The sequence below is a fragment of the Acomys minous genome (assembly GCF_964271855.1).
Source record: "Acomys minous genome assembly, chromosome: 14".
Lineage (NCBI taxonomy): Eukaryota > Metazoa > Chordata > Mammalia > Rodentia > Muridae > Acomys > Acomys minous.
Window position 1 is genome coordinate 55,315,616 of NC_140496.1, and position 16,990 is coordinate 55,332,605.

Here is a 16,990-nt window from a genome sequence, read left to right on the forward strand (position 1 = left end):
AAACCACAAACTAGTCCAAACAGAAAAACAACCCCTAGCAACACAATCAGCTCCCCTTGGGAAAGTCCAAATATATTCTCTGTTGGTCAGGCTGACCAGCAGGTGGTCTGGCACATAGTAACAACCAATTAGGAGAAGCCAGGCCAAAGTTCCTAACGCCCCATGACTGCTTCAACCAATCTTTTCCATAGGCCAACTTGCCCCTACACTATTACCCAATCAATCACGAAACACCAAGACTTGTAACTCCCAGCTTACAGCTTTTCTGCCCAAGTGTCATCCAATCGTATACTGTAAAACCCATGTCTTTGTCTAAAACCTATAAAAACCCATCTCAATTGAGACTCGAGGCCACTTCCCTGCATCTGCTGTGCCAGTGCATGGGAAGGGTGGCCCGGGCTCGAACCTGCAATAAAGACTTCCTTGTCATTGCATTTGGACTCGGCTCTTGGGTGGTCTGTTCGGGGAGTCTTTCAAAATTTGGGCATAACACTCTTAACTCCTTTGTTACCTCCTTGACTAAACTTCTTTATTAGCTGTATGCATGCATCCACACAGCTAATCACAGAAAACGCCACTAGAATGAGCCGGGCACCACATTTAAGCAAGCCTTCTGCAGTACCTGCCAGTCACACCTTACGTGTCTAGTCAGTTCTCTGCTCCTCCCTTTATTTTATGCCTCCAGGGACAACTAAAAAGAGGTTGCTTGGTAGATGTGTAAGCCGCATATGAAAACCATTTAAATGTGGATCTGCTCTCCAACACCATCAAGCAGTGTAAGGTGATCGTGTTAAAGTGCAGATTCTAATTCTGTACCTAGGGCATGAGGAGGCCTCGGATTCGGCCTTTCCAACAAGCCGGTGATCCATGATTAGACAAACTACTTAGGAAAAGATGGTGTCTGGTGGGCTGTTCCCAGCCCCTAGGCGAGCCACTCCCAGCCCCAATCCCGACCCCACCCTGGGTCCCGCCCCAAGCTGGAGGTGCGCACGCACCCACCATAGAAGCCGGGGCTGGTGGCTAGAGAGGACCAAGGCTGACGAGGGGGCGGGGCTGGAGCGCAGGGGGCGGGACGCGAGGGCGGTGGGCGGGGCCAGGGGCAGAGGCGGGGCCGTGTCCGCCGCCTTGTAGCCATTTTAGGAGGAAACCCGGATCCCTGGTTTGGGGTGTGGCTTCAATTTCAATAACTTTATTGGTCTCCTTGTACGCCGAACAGCCGGCGTGCGTTCTGCCCCAGAGCCCAGAGCGCATCGCCGGAGGTGAGCAGCGTGGGGATCTGCGGGGCCAGGGCTGTGGGGGCAGCTGGGGCTCCTGGAGCGGGTTCCCGAGTTGAGGCGTTCCCCGAAGCGGGTAAGGGAGGGGACCCCGGGAGCGGGCTCCTGCGGCGGGGATTCCCTTCCCGGGCGTAGGGGCGGGGCCGGGGCGCTCCTGACGCGGCCGCGGGGGTGTTCCCCGCCCGGTGTTGGTCCCCGTTGCAGGTTGCCCCCGACTCGAGCTGCAGCCATGGGAAACACCACCAGCGAGCGGGTGTCCGGGGAGCGCCACGGTGCCAAGGCTGCGCGAGCTGAGGGCGGCGGCCATGGCCCAGGCAAGGAGCACAAGATTATGGTGGGGAGCACCGACGACCCCAGCGTCTTCAGCCTGCCCGACTCCAAGGTGAGGTAGGCGGGCTGCCGGCTGCTCCGCCCTTTTTGGTTCATCATCATCATCATCATCATTAAAAGGCTTTTCCGCGGACAGAGGTGTTGGATGCTAATTCCTCCTAGGTTCTACCTCAAATTAGGATAGAGGCGCGGAGTTGTTTTCCTGCTGCTCTGAGTAATCTGTCGGCCAAGTCTTTTAAGGACTGGCACCAGAGACCCATCCCCTGCCCACCCCATTCTTGGTTCTGCGTACAGGCTGCCCTTTTGTAGAGCTTGCTGAACGCATAGGTTGTGAGCGCGCGCGGAAACTTGGGAGGGCGCGTTGTCTGAGCTGTTGGTATAGGCTCAATTTCTCACATTTTCCTCAAGATAGCTAGATGAATTTCTCTTCGCTGAAAATGCCTTTGTATAGGGATCGTTCTTGCTTTCTCTTGGGTGCTTGGCACCCCTCTTCTCCCTTTGCGTGGTTCTGAGCAACAATCACTTGGAGACTTGAATACTTTCGCCTAGCCTGGGGACTAATACAGGGCATCATCTGGGTAATGGCTCAGTTTTTTTGTTTTGTTTTGTTTTGTTTTGTTTTGTTTTTGGTTTGTTTAACGTGGCGACCGTAGCTGTGAGTTTTGCACACCTGGCTGAGCTTTGCGGGAGAGCAAGTTTACTTCCCTTAACTCCTTACTTAATTCCAAGGACTTTCAGCCTGAGCCCACTTTCGGTCAGAGGCAGATGGAGCTGACAGCGGTGTAATTGCTACCCTAATGTTCCAAATCACTTTCAGAAATGTCAGCATTAAATACATTTAATTTCTCCTGGTAGGCTGTCTGGAGTGAAAAAGAAAAACCGGAGCATTGGAGAGGATTGGGAAGCATTTGACATTTATTGCTTTATCACTCACCCCTGAACTGAGGCTTAGGATAGTAAATAGAGTTCTATTTACCACTGTGACGGTACATGAAATTTGGGTTATACGCCTTCTTTTCTTGGATCCTGATTGAGAGCATCGTTAGAAGCGTGAGAGCCATTTCCTCCCCCTCCCCCCCCCACCCTCCACCCCCTTTAGGACTTCCTCATCATTTGGGCCCTGTATTCAGCCTGGATTTTCGTCTCCAGAGCTTACCCAGGGTGACAGGCCGTGTATTTTTGCTCATTCCTACATTGATGACTCAGGATTTGGGTACAGTCACACTGTGACTGCAGTAATTGGTGTCCTGAATAGGAGCCAGGCTGCCCTGTGTGAATTTGGGCCTCTTTTGGATCATCGTTCTCCCTCACAGCTTGCCCGCTGGTGAAGTGAGAGAAGTAGCTTAAGCAATCACCCATGCCGCACCCAGACCGAGAACTTTCTAGTCCCCATACCCTCCCCGCTGAGCTTCCTTAAACATCTGCAGACCTTAGGCAGAATTGCTGGTTAGCTGCTGATTCCTGAAGGCTGAACTCAAGCAAACAGTCTTTCTGCTAGTCAGCTGTCTTCGCTCCTACCACAGAAATGTCATGTCACAAGTGGAAGGAAGGCTTTGCTCCAAAGCCCAGGCATATTAATAGTTTGGAGCTCTCACATTCTAAACCGAAACTCCTCAGTCGTAAAAGTAATTGATTAAGAACAGTGTTGGCGGGCAGGGGGCATCTTTGCTTCAAAGGTCAGGCTTTGTAGTAGCCTTACTCAGTGGCTCTCAATCTTGTTTGTACATTAGGATCCTCCCAACATTGCTTTAAAAACCTCATGGGAAATCTGACACATTCATAAACTGGAACAGTGTAATAATGAACTGTGGCTATGTCGCCCCATTTAAAGGCGCTGAAAGGTCATGAGTGAGCGCTCCAGGCCACTCCCCTCCCCACCATTCTGAAACAGAGGTCAAACAGCTCAACAAATAGTAGTTCTAACCTTTTAGTGGGTACCTCAGAAGGTTCATCTTCTTAGAGCTGATAGGATAGTGGCTCACACCTGTGACTGCAGCTGTTTCAGAGGTTTTTATTGTTGCTGTTCATTGTAATGTAATTACAACATTGTTACTTTTCAAGCATTTGTTGCCAGAATCCTATGGAGGAACCAGAATCTGAGGGCTGTTTTAGGCATATGTAAACATTCCTAATGCAACTGTCAGCCTCGGTGCATTATTTTGAGACTATGGAGGCCAAAGTTCTGTCTCATCTAGTCCCCTGAATAATGTAAAAGTCCTTCATTTTCTTTCTCCATTTGCTCTGGCTTGTACTTGTACTGTAGTGTTAAAGACTGTCCAGAGGCAGAACAGAAGGTAAACTGTTTCATTTTGGGAAAAGCTCGGAAAATCCCACATAAATAAGCTACTCTTTTCTTACTCCAACCCTCATGATTTTGTTTGTAATGTTGGACTTGGTACCATACAGTCAGTGAAGCCAATCAAAAGTAGAGATTAGAAAATTTTTTTTCTGTAAAAGGCCAAATAATAAATAATTTAGACTCTGTGGCTCACACAGTCTGTCTTAGTTCCCCGGATCTACATGGTAGCAGAAAGCTGTAGGTGGTAAACAAATGAGTGGCTGTCTCCAAACAAAAGCTATGCAAACTGCAGTTTGCCCACGCCTGTCCGAAAGGATGGCAAGGGAAAGGGACTAAGGAGTTAATTTTCCTCAGAACCCTTTAAAGCCCGCTTCACAGCGGATGCTCAAGGAAGCTGCTTCTCCTCTTGGGCCCCTGGAGCTCCAGGGTCACTCATCCTCCTGAGGCTTCAGCCGGACCGAAGCAGTGGTCTGGCCTCAGAATTTGCGTCAATTGATGGATGATGGTGCTAGAAATGAAACTCTCTACACTGAAATATGTCTCTAGCCCTTACATTTTTAATGTCCCGTTGTATAACCGAGTAGCTAAAACAGTGTTGTTGATTACTTAGGAATTTTAGTTTAATTGCAGTTGACAGTTGAGAACAGGTTGTCTCTGAAAAACATATACATGGCTTGATTTTCTTTTAAAGAACTTTCATATATTCATGTGTGTGTGTGTGTGTGTGTGTGTGTGTGTGTGTGTGTGTACTTTTCTAAGAGATGCTCAGAAGTGTATCCTAATTGCCTGCATACAGGTTAAGCTGGTGATATGGAGGGAGGGTTTGGAAGGGTTTGTTGCCTTTTTGAAGGGTGATCCAAGGGTTCCACAAGAACGAGCTCTGCAGAGTGCGCAGTGCTTGAACAGAGGCCATCTGACCGTTTTGGAGCCTCTATTAGTTCTTTCCTATAGTTTGTTCAAATTCTGTCATAGTTGCTGAATTTGGGGTGTCTGTCTCTAGTTGAGGCCTAGGACCTCATATACCCCGAGGGAAACTGACCTCTTAAAAACCCTCAGGTGACAATTTATCTTAGGGATGACCTGCTCCCTCTTACAGCTCCCGGGGGACAAAGAGTTTGTGCCTTGGCAGCAGGACCTGGATGACTCTGTGAAACCCACGCAGCAGGCCCGGCCCACTGTCATCCGCTGGTCTGAAGGAGGCAAGGAGGTCTTCATCTCTGGGTCCTTCAACAACTGGAGCACCAAGATCCCTCTGATTAAGAGGTGAGGGGGGCTGGAGAGATGGCTCAGTGGTTAAGAGCGCCGCCTGCTCTTCCAAAGGTCCTGAGTTCAATTCCCAGCACCCACATGGTGGCTCATAACCATCTGTAATGTGATATGGCGCCCTCTTCTGGCTTGCAGGAGTACATGCAAGCAGAGTACTGTATACATGATAAATAAATAAAAAGTAAAAAAAAGAAAAAAAAAAAGAGATGAGGACAGGTGTCTCTGGTCTCTGTCGAGTCTCCTGAATGCAGGAATAAGCACCTGGTACCCTTTCTCAGGGGAGAGACTGGGCCTGGGCTAGGGAGCAGATTCTAACAGCGCTGTTCGTGTGTGCTTCTCAAGCCATTTAGTGTCTGGAGGAGGTCCGGAACTAGTTCATTCCTGTTCAGTTTCTGTATCAAAGCAAACTACATTGTGGCATTCTAGGTATAATGCCAGTTTATTGCTGGCAAAGCAACAGCGAACGATTTAAGGGGTTGTCAGAGTGGCCCTCTGTATATTAGGTCTTTTCTCAGAAAAGTCTTGCCAAACTATGGGAACAATCCCCTGAAATATTTCCCACTGAAACCTGTCTTTACCTAATTCATACTATGAGGATTCTGTGCTATGTGTGTAATGTGTATGTACATGTATATACATATATATGCAGACATGTGTGCATGCGGAGGCCACAGCAAGACCCAGGGCTCTTCCTCCCTGGCTTTCAGCCTTGTTTTCTTGGGGCATTCTCACGGAAGCACAATTTCTCCATTTCAACTAGCTCCACTGGCCAGCAGTTTCTCAGGCTCAGCTTCTCTCTGCCCCGACAACGCTGCAGTCACAGGCGTGTGTAGCCATGGCCAGCTTTTACACGGATACTGGGAATTCACACTCGGGGCCTCAAGCTCACAAAGAGCACTCTTAAGTGGCTGAGCCCATCTCCCGAGCCCTGAGAAATCCATTCTGCAGGAACAAAGTAGTTTCAATATCCCCCGCCCCATACACACACATATACACACACACACACATACACACATACACACATACACACACACACACACACACCGGTTAGAACAAAATTACTGGGAGAAGGTGACAAGTACATGTCCTGAGTGATGCTGAAAGTGAGAATGGATTTGTATGGGGTTGAGGTGCACACAGGGGCTGTGATAGCTCAGGAGTGTGGAGGGTCACGGGGTGGCACCATCATCGCCTGTTACCTTTTACATTCTGTCGTCCGACCGTCTGTTCTCTTCCCTAGTCATAACGACTTTGTGGCCATCCTGGATCTTCCAGAGGGAGAGCACCAGTACAAGTTCTTTGTAGATGGACAGTGGGCTCACGATCCGTCAGAGGTGAGGCCTTGATCTGCAGGGGAGCCTCAGTGGTCTTACTGACTCCCTGCCCTCCGGAGCAGTGGGCAACAGCCCTCTCCGCACTAGAGGCTTTTCATAAAAGTGTAGAGGAGAGGTTGGGTGAAGAGATGGATTTGAAAAGGCAATCGATAATAATTAATTGATTAATTTTGCTCACTGTTACAGCCTGTCGTTACCAGCCAGCTTGGCACAATTAATAATTTGATTCATGTCAAGAAATCCGACTTTGAAGTATTCGATGCTTTAAAGTTAGATTCTATGGAAAGCTCTGAGACATCGTGCCGAGGTAATTTTATACTATCGCTTTCTCTTGCTATGCCTTGTCTTACAAAGCATATTTCTTCCCCAAAGTGATTTCATGTCTTATTTTGTATTTTTATGTCTTCTCGAGGGTGGTATAATTACTTACACACACACACACACACACACACACACACACACACACACACACACACACACCACTCCTGCACAAATCCCATGGTGTGGTGTCTGCCTTACTTACTCTGAGCCATTGTTTCCCATTTTACCTTTAACCCACCAGTAGCCTGTGATTTCAAAAGCAGTTTCCAGTAAGATTTCACACTTTGAGCATCTGGCCATATTACCTGGTAAAGGCTGGATGTGGCTAGTTTGTCTTAGTAACCTGAACCAGCTAGTTTGAGAGCTCAGCTGGCAATTGTGATTTCACGAGAGCCTACAGTTGTAATTGTCACTGAGGGAGTGAGGGAGTGTGAGAAGAAAAGCAAACCCAAAAGCTGCTCTCCATGGGGGGGGGGGAGGCGGGTGTGTGTGAAGAGAGTCACATGTGCTTCTGTTTTGTGTCACACCACACCCCCCAAGGTCTCTATCAGTGCTTGCTCACTCTAGTAGCAGAAGCACGTTCTGCACACTAACTTGTTACTGTGTGATGGGAGAGGTGTCCGCCAGGAGAAATGCACACGTTTCTCCACTTCGCAGACAGTCGCTCGTGTGCAAAGCCTGCCTCTGCTACTAGTCGTGCGATTGTGCGCCGGTCATGATGGCAGAGTCTCCAGGACTGGGGACCAGTGGTCCACGGCATAGTGAGTAGCTAGTTAGAAAGTACGTCTCAGTGTATAAACTCAGGAAGTTAATGTGAGCATCCTCACTGGTGGGAAGGGCAATGATCTTAAGAGGTTTAAATTCTGAGGCCACTAAGACTGTGATTACACTGTGATCGCAAACGACAGGCAATCATAATTATGTAGTGGGAGAGCTAAAACATGTTTGGGTTCACCCGGCTTCCTAACCCAGTGGTGTAAGAACTCATTTATTAGGAACATGCAGATACTGGGTGTGGTCATGTGTGTGACTCTTCAATGCCTAACTTGTAGTTTTTAGTATAATGGACAACATGTGAAAATTATTTTATGTTATTTCCCCAGGAGTGTTTTGTGGATAATGTGACCAAAACAACTGAAAGCGCTTTGAAAATTTTCCTGTCCCGTATATTTTTGAGGCTTTGCTTAATAACACTGCATTGTTTCTACTTCTTCCCTTTTGCTTTATATATTAAAGCAAATCTGAGTTATTAAAATAGACTATTACTAAAGTATTTTCTCTGGAACTATAAAATTTAAAAAATTCAAAACAATAAAAATAGTTGATTTGCTTTTTGTAAGGTTTAAACTGAATGCTTTTCATTTTTAAAGTATAATCCAGGTACCATGAAACACATCTTTTCAAATTTTACAGTTTATCCACTTTTTGGTTATTATTTAAATATCCACATTGAGTTTTAAAACCACTGTCAACCAAAGAAAGACTGCCCCGGTTCCCTTCGGCTCTCTCTGCCCTCTGTCCATCAGGGAGCCTCTGCTGTGTGTATCTGCCTGTCCTGGGCAGTTCATATAAATGCACGCTGCGTGGCTTCTTTCACTTAGCTGGCTTCCAGGGCTTGTCCTTATTGAAACATTACCAGTCCTGCGCTTCTGTGTGTGGCTGAGTAGATGTCCACAGTGTGACAGTTCTTTCCTTTCTGGTTCTCCGTCCATTGTTGACAGACATTTGGATTTTGTTTCGTCTTTGGCCCTCTTATAAGTATTGCTTATGAGCACTCAGTGTGCAGGTTTTTGTGGGGACTTATATTTTATCTTAGGTGTTACTCCCTGTAATGTAATTCCTGGCTCACAAAGTTTAACTGTTTTCCAAAGTGTCTACACTGCTGTACATTTCTGCCAGCAATGGGAATACTGTAGTTTGAAGCTTCCTGTTTCTCCACATTTCTTTTTTCTTTTTTTTTTTTTGCCAGTACTTGCTGTTTCAGTGGCAGCCATCCTAGCGAGTACAAAATGTGGTACCTTATTGTGGGGCACATTTGCACTTCCTTGACTACGGCTCCGTTTGGTCCTGTCTTCTGTAATCACTGTAGACTAGAGTGTATAACATCCCTGTTGCTTTGACAGGGGGAAAAAAAAGAAAGGAAGAAATCTCTTCATGTTGAGTTCACAAAACATTGTCATATCTGCTCCCACTCTGATTTCCTCAAAAGCGTTGTGGATTAGGAAGGTTTTTATCTTATGGAGGATACAGAGGACACTGACCGTTATAAAGGGGATCTGTCCAAGGCTGACAAATGGAGTCAGTTTCCTGGAGCCCAGGACCTGACCTCGCATCTCTCCCTTACATAATGTTGCCTTGCTGGGAAGCTTCCTGGTCCATGCTCAGGATGACTCAGACCTCTCTTTCCTTCATCACGGTTCCAGGCCCTGTAGGCTCCGTCCCTACTGTCCAGGACTTGTACTACATTTAAGAGGAATGGCTGTGTGCTGAGAGCTTTCCCTGTGCCTTCTTACTAACCCTTCAACTTTCCTTCACGTTTGCACAACTATTTTTCAGACCTGTCCAGCTCACCCCCAGGGCCTTATGGTCAAGAAATGTATGCGTTTCGATCTGAAGAGAGATTCAAATCCCCACCGATCCTGCCCCCTCACCTGCTCCAAGTTATCCTTAACAAGGACACTAATATTTCAGTGAGTATCCTGAGCAGGTTGTTGGAGTGTCTAGGCATCTCTAGGACCATCAAGGCCAACTGCAGTTAACCCTGGGGCTGGAATCACGACACCGGATGTGTCGTAACTAAGGCTCTAAAGGCGTGTGCATATCAGCTGCGCGGCAGAACCAAATCCCCGTTCCCAGACCGAACTATGACTTAGCAGAGCTCGTAGTTGTCTCTGTTTCTGGTAAAATCAGAACCAAACTGGGGTAGAGGCGATGTCTGTTATGACTTCCATCCCAACATAAGATAAGGAGTCCTGACACTGGGGGATAAAAAAACAGTCACAGCGCCTTACGCTTTCTATTTCTATTTCACTTAGTTGATAGAGCCCAGGAAGACTGCTTTTGCCCTTTTAACCCAAACCATCTATATTTGTAAACAAGTTTTTTTGTTTTCACTCTCTTAAGGAAAATTGGCAGGTGTTGGTTGGGGGCCTAGCATTTCTGAAGATTTTTTTTTTCCAGATCTTATGGTCTGAGAATGCGTGACTTGTGGGACGCAAAGTGTACACCTATTCAGAGTTCTTGACAGTCCCAGAGAGTTCAGAGGAAGAGGAAGCTGTTTGTTTGGTCTGCCTTTAATCTCTCCTGGGGGTGGGGTGGGGGTATCTTTTCTCCTAGTGTGACCCAGCCTTACTTCCGGAGCCCAATCATGTTATGCTAAACCATCTCTATGCACTGTCCATCAAGGTAAGTGGTGGCCCTGGTCTTCAGCAGCCTCCTGGGTGGAAGGACGGGTGAGGGTCACTCATGCTCCTCAGTGGGAACTCTCTCGCTACTGCTTTTTATCATTATTATTAATTTATTCATATTACATCTCAATTGTTATCCCATCCCTTGTATCCTCCCATTCCTCCCTCCCTCCCATTTTCCCCTTACTCCCCTCCCCTATGACTGTGACTGAGGGGGACTTCCTCCCCCTGTATATGCTCATAGAGTATCAAGTCTCTTCTTGGTAGCCTGCTATCCTTCCTCTGAGTGCCACCAAGTTGAACTAGAAATGATCATAATGAGTGAGTTAACCCAGAAGCAGAAAGAGTCAAATGGTATATACTCACTTATATCTGGACACTAGCCCAAGGGATATGTCCCATGAAAGTCTTCACTTACCAGGAAAGTGGGACAGAGGGGAGGACATCCTACTGGGACTCTAGGTGAGAGTCACTACTGCTTTTAAAGCTACGATTGGCACTGGTGGTTGGATTATAAAAGAGCTGTCTTTTCTTACCTCGGGGGCTTTTGGGTTGCAAACCTCAGTCTCTGGTCCGCCTTACAGCTGAACTGCCAGTGATGGGGACCTTTCTGCTTCCCAGGTTCCTTGGGTGGCCGGACCCTCTATACCATCTGTTTGCTCAAGTTTGGCTTTCTTGTTGGATTCCGTTTGCAGAAAATCAGGCTTAGCATCCTTCAATGAATGCTTGAATCCGACAGTAAAGCTTGGCTTTTTAAAAGTGGGCAGTCAAGCTGCCTTAAGATGTCCTACTTCTGTAAACCCAAGTGTTCCCATCTCTCAGTAGGGAGTCGGGGTGACCAGATGCTCCCCGTCTTTCCCACTCCTGCCCTACAGTCCTTAGTTTCTCTGTGGTTCTAATGTCTGTGGCTTGACTGTTGGCATAAAGGTGTGTGGTCCAGGCTGACTTGAGTGAGAGCTGCTTGGAGGAGCTGGTGAGCCTTCAGGTTGAGGGGAGACTCTGAAGAAGAGCATCCAGGGTGACTCCAGCAGCTCCCCTGTGAGCTGCTCATATCAGCTGGAGCAGGGAAATCACTGAGAGAGTTGACTTTAATAGCTTGTGCGGTTGTACATAAGATCCTGATGCGCTGAATTTCACTTTTACAGTAACCTTGAGAGGTAAGTGTTATTTTTAACCCCTGTTTTATAGATAAAGAAACTAAGACTCAGAAGGTCAGATTGCCAGTAAGTGTAAGACAGGACCGAGGTCCAGTCCTCTCAACCCTCACTGGTGCCCCTTCCTGTCTGTCATCATGCAGGGCTTCTCATGGGTGCCTTTCTCTCCCCTGCTCCCCAAATCTACAGCTCTCCTGAGCACAGTTGGATCTTGTTAGGCTGTGTATCAGCGCAGTCTAACCAGGCTGCTCGTCTGGCACTGCTCTGTCAGGGGTAGTACAGGGTGAAGGGAGAGAGTAAGCTGTGCTGGTCTCTGTGCTGGACTTTTGGGGTGCTCTGAGATTTGGCTCAGTTTTGCCTTCTGTGACTGCTCTGTGGCTGTCGGTTGGTGTCCCTTGTCATCTCTTCTGTGGCATGCCCAAATGCCACAACATCCTAGAAGGTGGTGCCTTTGCTCTGTTGTACTCTTTGTGATAAAGTGGCAGTCCTGATTGGTTGGCTTATGTTGGGTTCTCTCAGTTGTATGGCCATTTAGAACTGACCCAGCAGATTGGGTCAGTCTGAGAAAGCCTTCCTTCCCTTTAAGGATGGATAGGAAATTCCACAGTTCTTTCCAGGTCAGAAAGGGCGTTTTGAGTTCATCTTGGTGGTAAGCGACTTAGAAATGAACGTCAAGAAAGACCACTTCCCTTTCTTAACTAAAATTTGTCGTGGGAATGGTTGCCAGCACTTTTTTTTCTTGCTAGGCTTAAATCCAATATTATAATTTGAAGCGAGAAGGGAATAAAGTGATACATAGATATTTCTTCATCACTTTTTCTGATATTCTCTTGTACTCATCAGACCCTCTTTAATGGTAGCTATCATCCTTTCTTATGAAATGTTTTACAAAGGGGGGCGGGGGGACCTAGAGACCCTTATATAGCTTCCTCAAGGCTCCCCACCAGTCTCACAAGAAAACAGGGACCGGAGTGCAACTGAATTACATTTGCCAGCCAACCCAGCCTCTCTTATTTCAGGCTGTCTCTTTAAAAGTAAAAGTGTTGGTTAGTGTTGTCAACATGAAAAAACGTAAGACAACCAGAGATACTAGTCCAGCATACCTGTGGGGAAACATACCTGAACTGGTATGTGAAGACCCATGTTAATTGCAGGCAGACCGTTCCCTGGGCAGGGCATCCTGGACTGGATAAAGTGGGGAAAGCATGGGCCACATGGTCCACTGCTTCAACTTCCTGATGCCATGACCTCCCTTGTGCAGTGGACCGTACTCTACAACTGGGAGCCAAAAGAGACCTTTCTCCCTTACTGCTGTTTTTCTTGGAGTATTGTATCACAGCAGGGAAGAATAGGACAGTGAGTGACTGGGAAAGACTCCTAGCTGGGAAGAGCTGGCAGCCACCCAAGCTACAGAATTAACCGTGTGTGCTTCTCTCCCTGCAGGACAGTGTGATGGTCCTTAGTGCAACCCATCGCTACAAGAAGAAGTACGTCACCACACTGCTCTATAAGCCCATCTGAAGATGACGTCACTCCTGCCTCCAAGAATTCTGGAGGAGCGTTTCCCTCGCCTTTGGACTAAGCCGGTCTCCCCTGAGCCTGGCAGGCTGATGTTTTTGAGGCTGGTGTGTGTGTGTCAGAGCCTCATGAGTAGGGTGCTCTGCTTTGCGTTTGACTGCAGGTGAGAGCTTTATGAGTTCATGGAGTTTATTTTAAGAAAACACAAAACCATATATATGCATATGAGAGGAAGGTTCCTGGAAGCCTCCTGGCCCAGCTGTGTATGCTCTCTCTCTGCCTGTGGGTAGTCACCAGGGCCTGACTGGGAAGCTGCGGCTGCGGAAACAATCATGCCAGAAGCTTCTTTTCCTAAAGTGAGAGAAGAGCAAACTCTTAGGATCCTTGTCCGGTGGAGGTTCTGCCGCTGTGCCCTGGTGTCCACGGGGCAGCAGCATCAGCCCTCCTTCCAGCTGCCTGGTTGCAGGTTAGCTTTCCTTGCATGGATTGAGTCTGTGTCCCCACAGTATGTGACACAGTCTGTGTTTTTATATGACACTAGATGTCCCACAAGAGCCCTCATTTTCTGCACCCTATTTAATAGCTTCCCTCAGATCTCAGTCATGACTGAGTAGTGCAAAACTCACTGGGTGAGGAACCTCTTTGAACAGTGTGTGGGATTAGAGTCATCTTGAGAGACTGAGGTCTCAGGGTCGCCGTTTCAGCCCAGCACAGGCCCGTCCCAATGTGTTACTATTTATTTTTTAAAAAGGCTCAGTATTTGTAGAATTGCAGACCTTAGTGTTTCACGTGGTCCTGGTGTGCTAGCTGTGTGGCACACACCCACAGGTCTCCTGCCTGGCCTGGCGCTGTTCCCAGTGTCTGTTTATCAGAGCAGACAGTCTGAGGATAGGTGTGGGATGAGGGAAATCTTCCATATCTATCATCCCTGAAAATGTGCCTGCATTTTTCCTTAATTAAAAAAAAAAAGCATATTTATTCATCTTAAAGGCTATTTTAAAACCTTGGGCTTTTGACAAATGGTTCTTAAGACCTTCTTCTCTACCCTAGGCAATTTTACCGTTGGGTTTATATGGCCAGCAATGTGTAACCCGTTGCCCAAGCTCTAGTCTGGACCCGAGCTCATGCAGGCTCACTGGATGCACATGCTAGATTTCCCTTCCTTAAAGACGAATATGGCAAGGAACTACCCCAGCTGTTCACAGCCATGGGCAGCACTGCTCTTTGCACCATATTAACAAGACCTTTTTTTTTCCCCCCCTCCTCCTTGTAAATATGTTTGGCAATGGAATGGAGTTGCTGATCACCACTGGCTGATCAGCCTACTCAGGAGTCAAGGAAAATAGTTTTTCCAAGTATCTTGACAGTTTCATTTTACAGATAAATGTAAGTCAGATGTTAAGCACTGTTTATGTCCGAGAGGCTTTATGTCTGCTGAGATGAACCGGCCACACGGAAAGGGACCTACAGGTCAGTTGAGCTGCCTCCTGGCTTTCCACACATTGGTGGCACAGCCATCCTCTTTGCACACCGGTCTCTCTGCTCACAAGCGTGAAGCAGGAAGATGTGGGGGCTTTCAGCAGGGAATGCAGGTTGCCAAACACCTTGTCAGGTAGGTGGTGGGAACAGGCACTGCCTTCAGCTGAGACCTTTGTGGACAGCCTTTCCGGTCTAGTCGCCTTTCTCAATCCTGTGCCATTTTGAAAACTAAGGTCTAATCCTGTCATAACCAACTCTAAGGCTCTTCAGGTATAACAGAAGGTTCCACCCTCCCCCTGCCCCTGTGCCAATTTAGAAGTGGGCCACCTAGGAGGAGTCACAGTCTCGATTGCTACACAGTGGGATTTGTTGTGACTGCATTTCTCATTAACAGCGTGAGCAAGGACCATCTGCTGTGTTTGTGTGCAGTACAGTTTTGCTGCACCCAGGTGTAGCAATAGCAGGTTAGGAAAGTGTTCCGCAGTCTCTCAGGCTGAGGTTTCTGCGACTCTGGTAAGGCTGTGGTGGCACAGAGTTTGGTGCTGGTGACCTGTAGATCCTTCTCTTCTGGAAATGACAGTTTCCCCAGAGTCATCTCTAGCCAAGCCTGAAATTCCAGCTGGTGTGGACAAGACAGTGAGGGGGTCTGGCTGGTGACTTGCCAGTGCGGCTGACCCCTCGTCGCTGCAAAGGGGGCACAGGAGGGTACTGCTTTTCTATTAATTACTTTAATGGACAGTTTGTCATCTAAAAGTTGGACAGAAATAAGTCAAGGAGAAAACATTGTAGCCTTTTAAAATTTTACTTTTTTTTCTTTTTCTCTTCACCTATGGGGCATTTCGCAGAGTCAAAGTTGGTGCAGTAAAATAGTCCTTAAGGAGGGCTGACTCTTAAAGTCCTGGAGTGTAGAGTGAGGGTTATGAGGAAAGAGTGCAGTGACGGAGATGAGGCGTGGTAGCAGCAAACTGAGGGATCTGGTACCTTGGAGTTGAAGGTACCCTATTTAAAAACAAGCCAGACGCAACCTGGGTCCTTGGATTTCACTGTACAAAAAAAACACAGGTCTGTGATCTCAATGGTGTAAAGAACTTTGACTCCATGGTTATTAGCTTCCTGTCAACCTAGACTTGAGTAGGATTTAGCCACTGTAGGCCACACCCATGAAGGGCACAGCCAGCTTCAAGAGCACTGGCCTCTTACGTAGGAAGTATGAAGGAAGAATCAGAGTTTCTGAGAGGAACCATGGCCCACCCACTCCCCTTGGTTTTGGTTCCTTGTAGATCTAATGGATCTTATTATAAACCTTTAGAAAGGTGTCAGTACACCGTGCATGCTGCTAAAGTCAAGTGAACTGAAAGTGGGGGAACAGGGCTTTTAAAATGTTTGACCTCAAAACAATATGCAATAGCCCCCGCGTGTACATGCACGCATGTCTGTGCATGCTTTTCACTCCTTTCTCAGAGATACTTCGTCCTCACATTCTTGTGATTTGGGGCTTACAAGGAGATAAGTATTTTGTTCATGTGTTATAACTAATCCTCAAAGCCAAGTTCTTGCTGCCTTCTGTCGGGCTTGGGACTCCAGTTACTCACGGATCAGAGCCCTGGCAGAGAAAAGGCTCTTTTAGGACCCTCTGGGTCTAGGCACTTGTCTGTCCTTAAGTGACAGTCACAACTGGAGACTGAAGGACTGATTTCTTTGGTGAACATAATAAGTGTTTGGAGTAAAAAGCCAAATCTTTTTTCAGTTATAGGAAAGAAAAAAACAAAAAAACAAAACCTCAAGTCTGTTGCTCGTAGGATGTCCTCCCACCCTCCAGGATTTTAAGCTGGACTTGTCTCAGCTTGTGTTTTTCACTAGTGCTTTGAAGTAAGCAAGCTTCAGTCAAAATAAAATTATTAGTTCCAATATTAGTTGGAGTTGATTTGAATTGTTTGTGGCTCAGAACTTTGCAGCAAGATTGATATGAAATACTTAACATTAGGGATGTGTAGGTGTTGGGTTACACCTACCATAAGTGCGTGGCAGGTGTCGACTATCTTTGGCTCCCCTCTGTAGAGCCCTTTCCCCAGCCTACCATGTTAGGACAGCCAAAGGTCAGTTAATTGTCCTAAATTCTGCACTGGGAGGCCTATCCGAGACATGGTTGAATTTGGCCGGCCATTGGTTGTTTACACTGTAGCACTTTGAGTTTGTCGGAAAGCAGGGGTAATTCAATTGGAAGGCAGTTAAGTATGTGTGAGTCTTTCAAATGGTGCTGTCTGTGACCTTTGATGCGGACCTACAAAGCTGCTTCACAAACTGGATACCGGTCAAGACTTGAGAGCTTTTCTCCAGATGTGCCTCATCACTGGACCCTGACATGCCTGCTGAAAACTGTATAATGTAACACAAAGAGATGTGGGTGTGTTTCCCCCCCCCCCATAAAACAATTTAATAAAAGCATTATACAGCAACAGTATTTTGAGTTATTTGCTGATTCTGTGGTCAGAAGCCTCATAAAACCAAGGTATTATCAGAACCCGAAGAATGTAAGTGTCCTTAGAGGACAAACCTGCCACTTGTCCTCCTCTCTCTGTTCCAGGCCACTCTAACAATAACTGCAAGG

The 16,990-nt window shown here is 47.1% G+C and overlaps 1 protein-coding gene across 2 annotated transcripts; it reads left to right on the plus strand.

Annotated features, from left to right (window-relative positions):
* Window positions 1–1,132: 1,132 nt before the first annotated feature.
* PRKAB2 (protein kinase AMP-activated non-catalytic subunit beta 2) lies at window positions 1,133–16,292 on the plus strand. 2 transcript variants are annotated; one of them, XM_084755738.1, is made up of 8 exons: window positions 1,133–1,259; window positions 1,479–1,656; window positions 5,000–5,166; window positions 6,410–6,503; window positions 6,690–6,810; window positions 9,381–9,514; window positions 10,161–10,229; window positions 12,829–16,292. In XM_084755738.1, the coding sequence occupies exons 2-8, from the start codon at window positions 1,504–1,506 to the stop codon at window positions 12,904–12,906; spliced, it is 816 nt and encodes a 271-aa protein (XP_084611864.1). In that variant the 5' UTR covers window positions 1,133–1,259; window positions 1,479–1,503; the 3' UTR covers window positions 12,907–16,292. The 2 variants fall into 2 exon arrangements, with proteins under 2 accessions (XP_084611864.1, XP_084611865.1); XM_084755739.1 differs by having other exon boundaries at window positions 1,254–1,350.
* Window positions 16,293–16,990: the final 698 nt, after the last annotated feature.

Coding starts and splice junctions, on each gene's coding strand:
- PRKAB2 (XM_084755738.1), top strand. CDS start 1,504: ATGGGAAACACCACCAGCGAGCGGGTGTCCGGGGAGCGCCACGGTGCC. Junction 5,167..6,409: donor AAGATCCCTCTGATTAAGAG/GTGAGGGGGGCT, acceptor TCTCTTCCCTAG/TCATAACGACTTTGTGGCCA. Junction 6,811..9,380: donor CTCTGAGACATCGTGCCGAG/GTAATTTTATAC, acceptor ACTATTTTTCAG/ACCTGTCCAGCTCACCCCCA.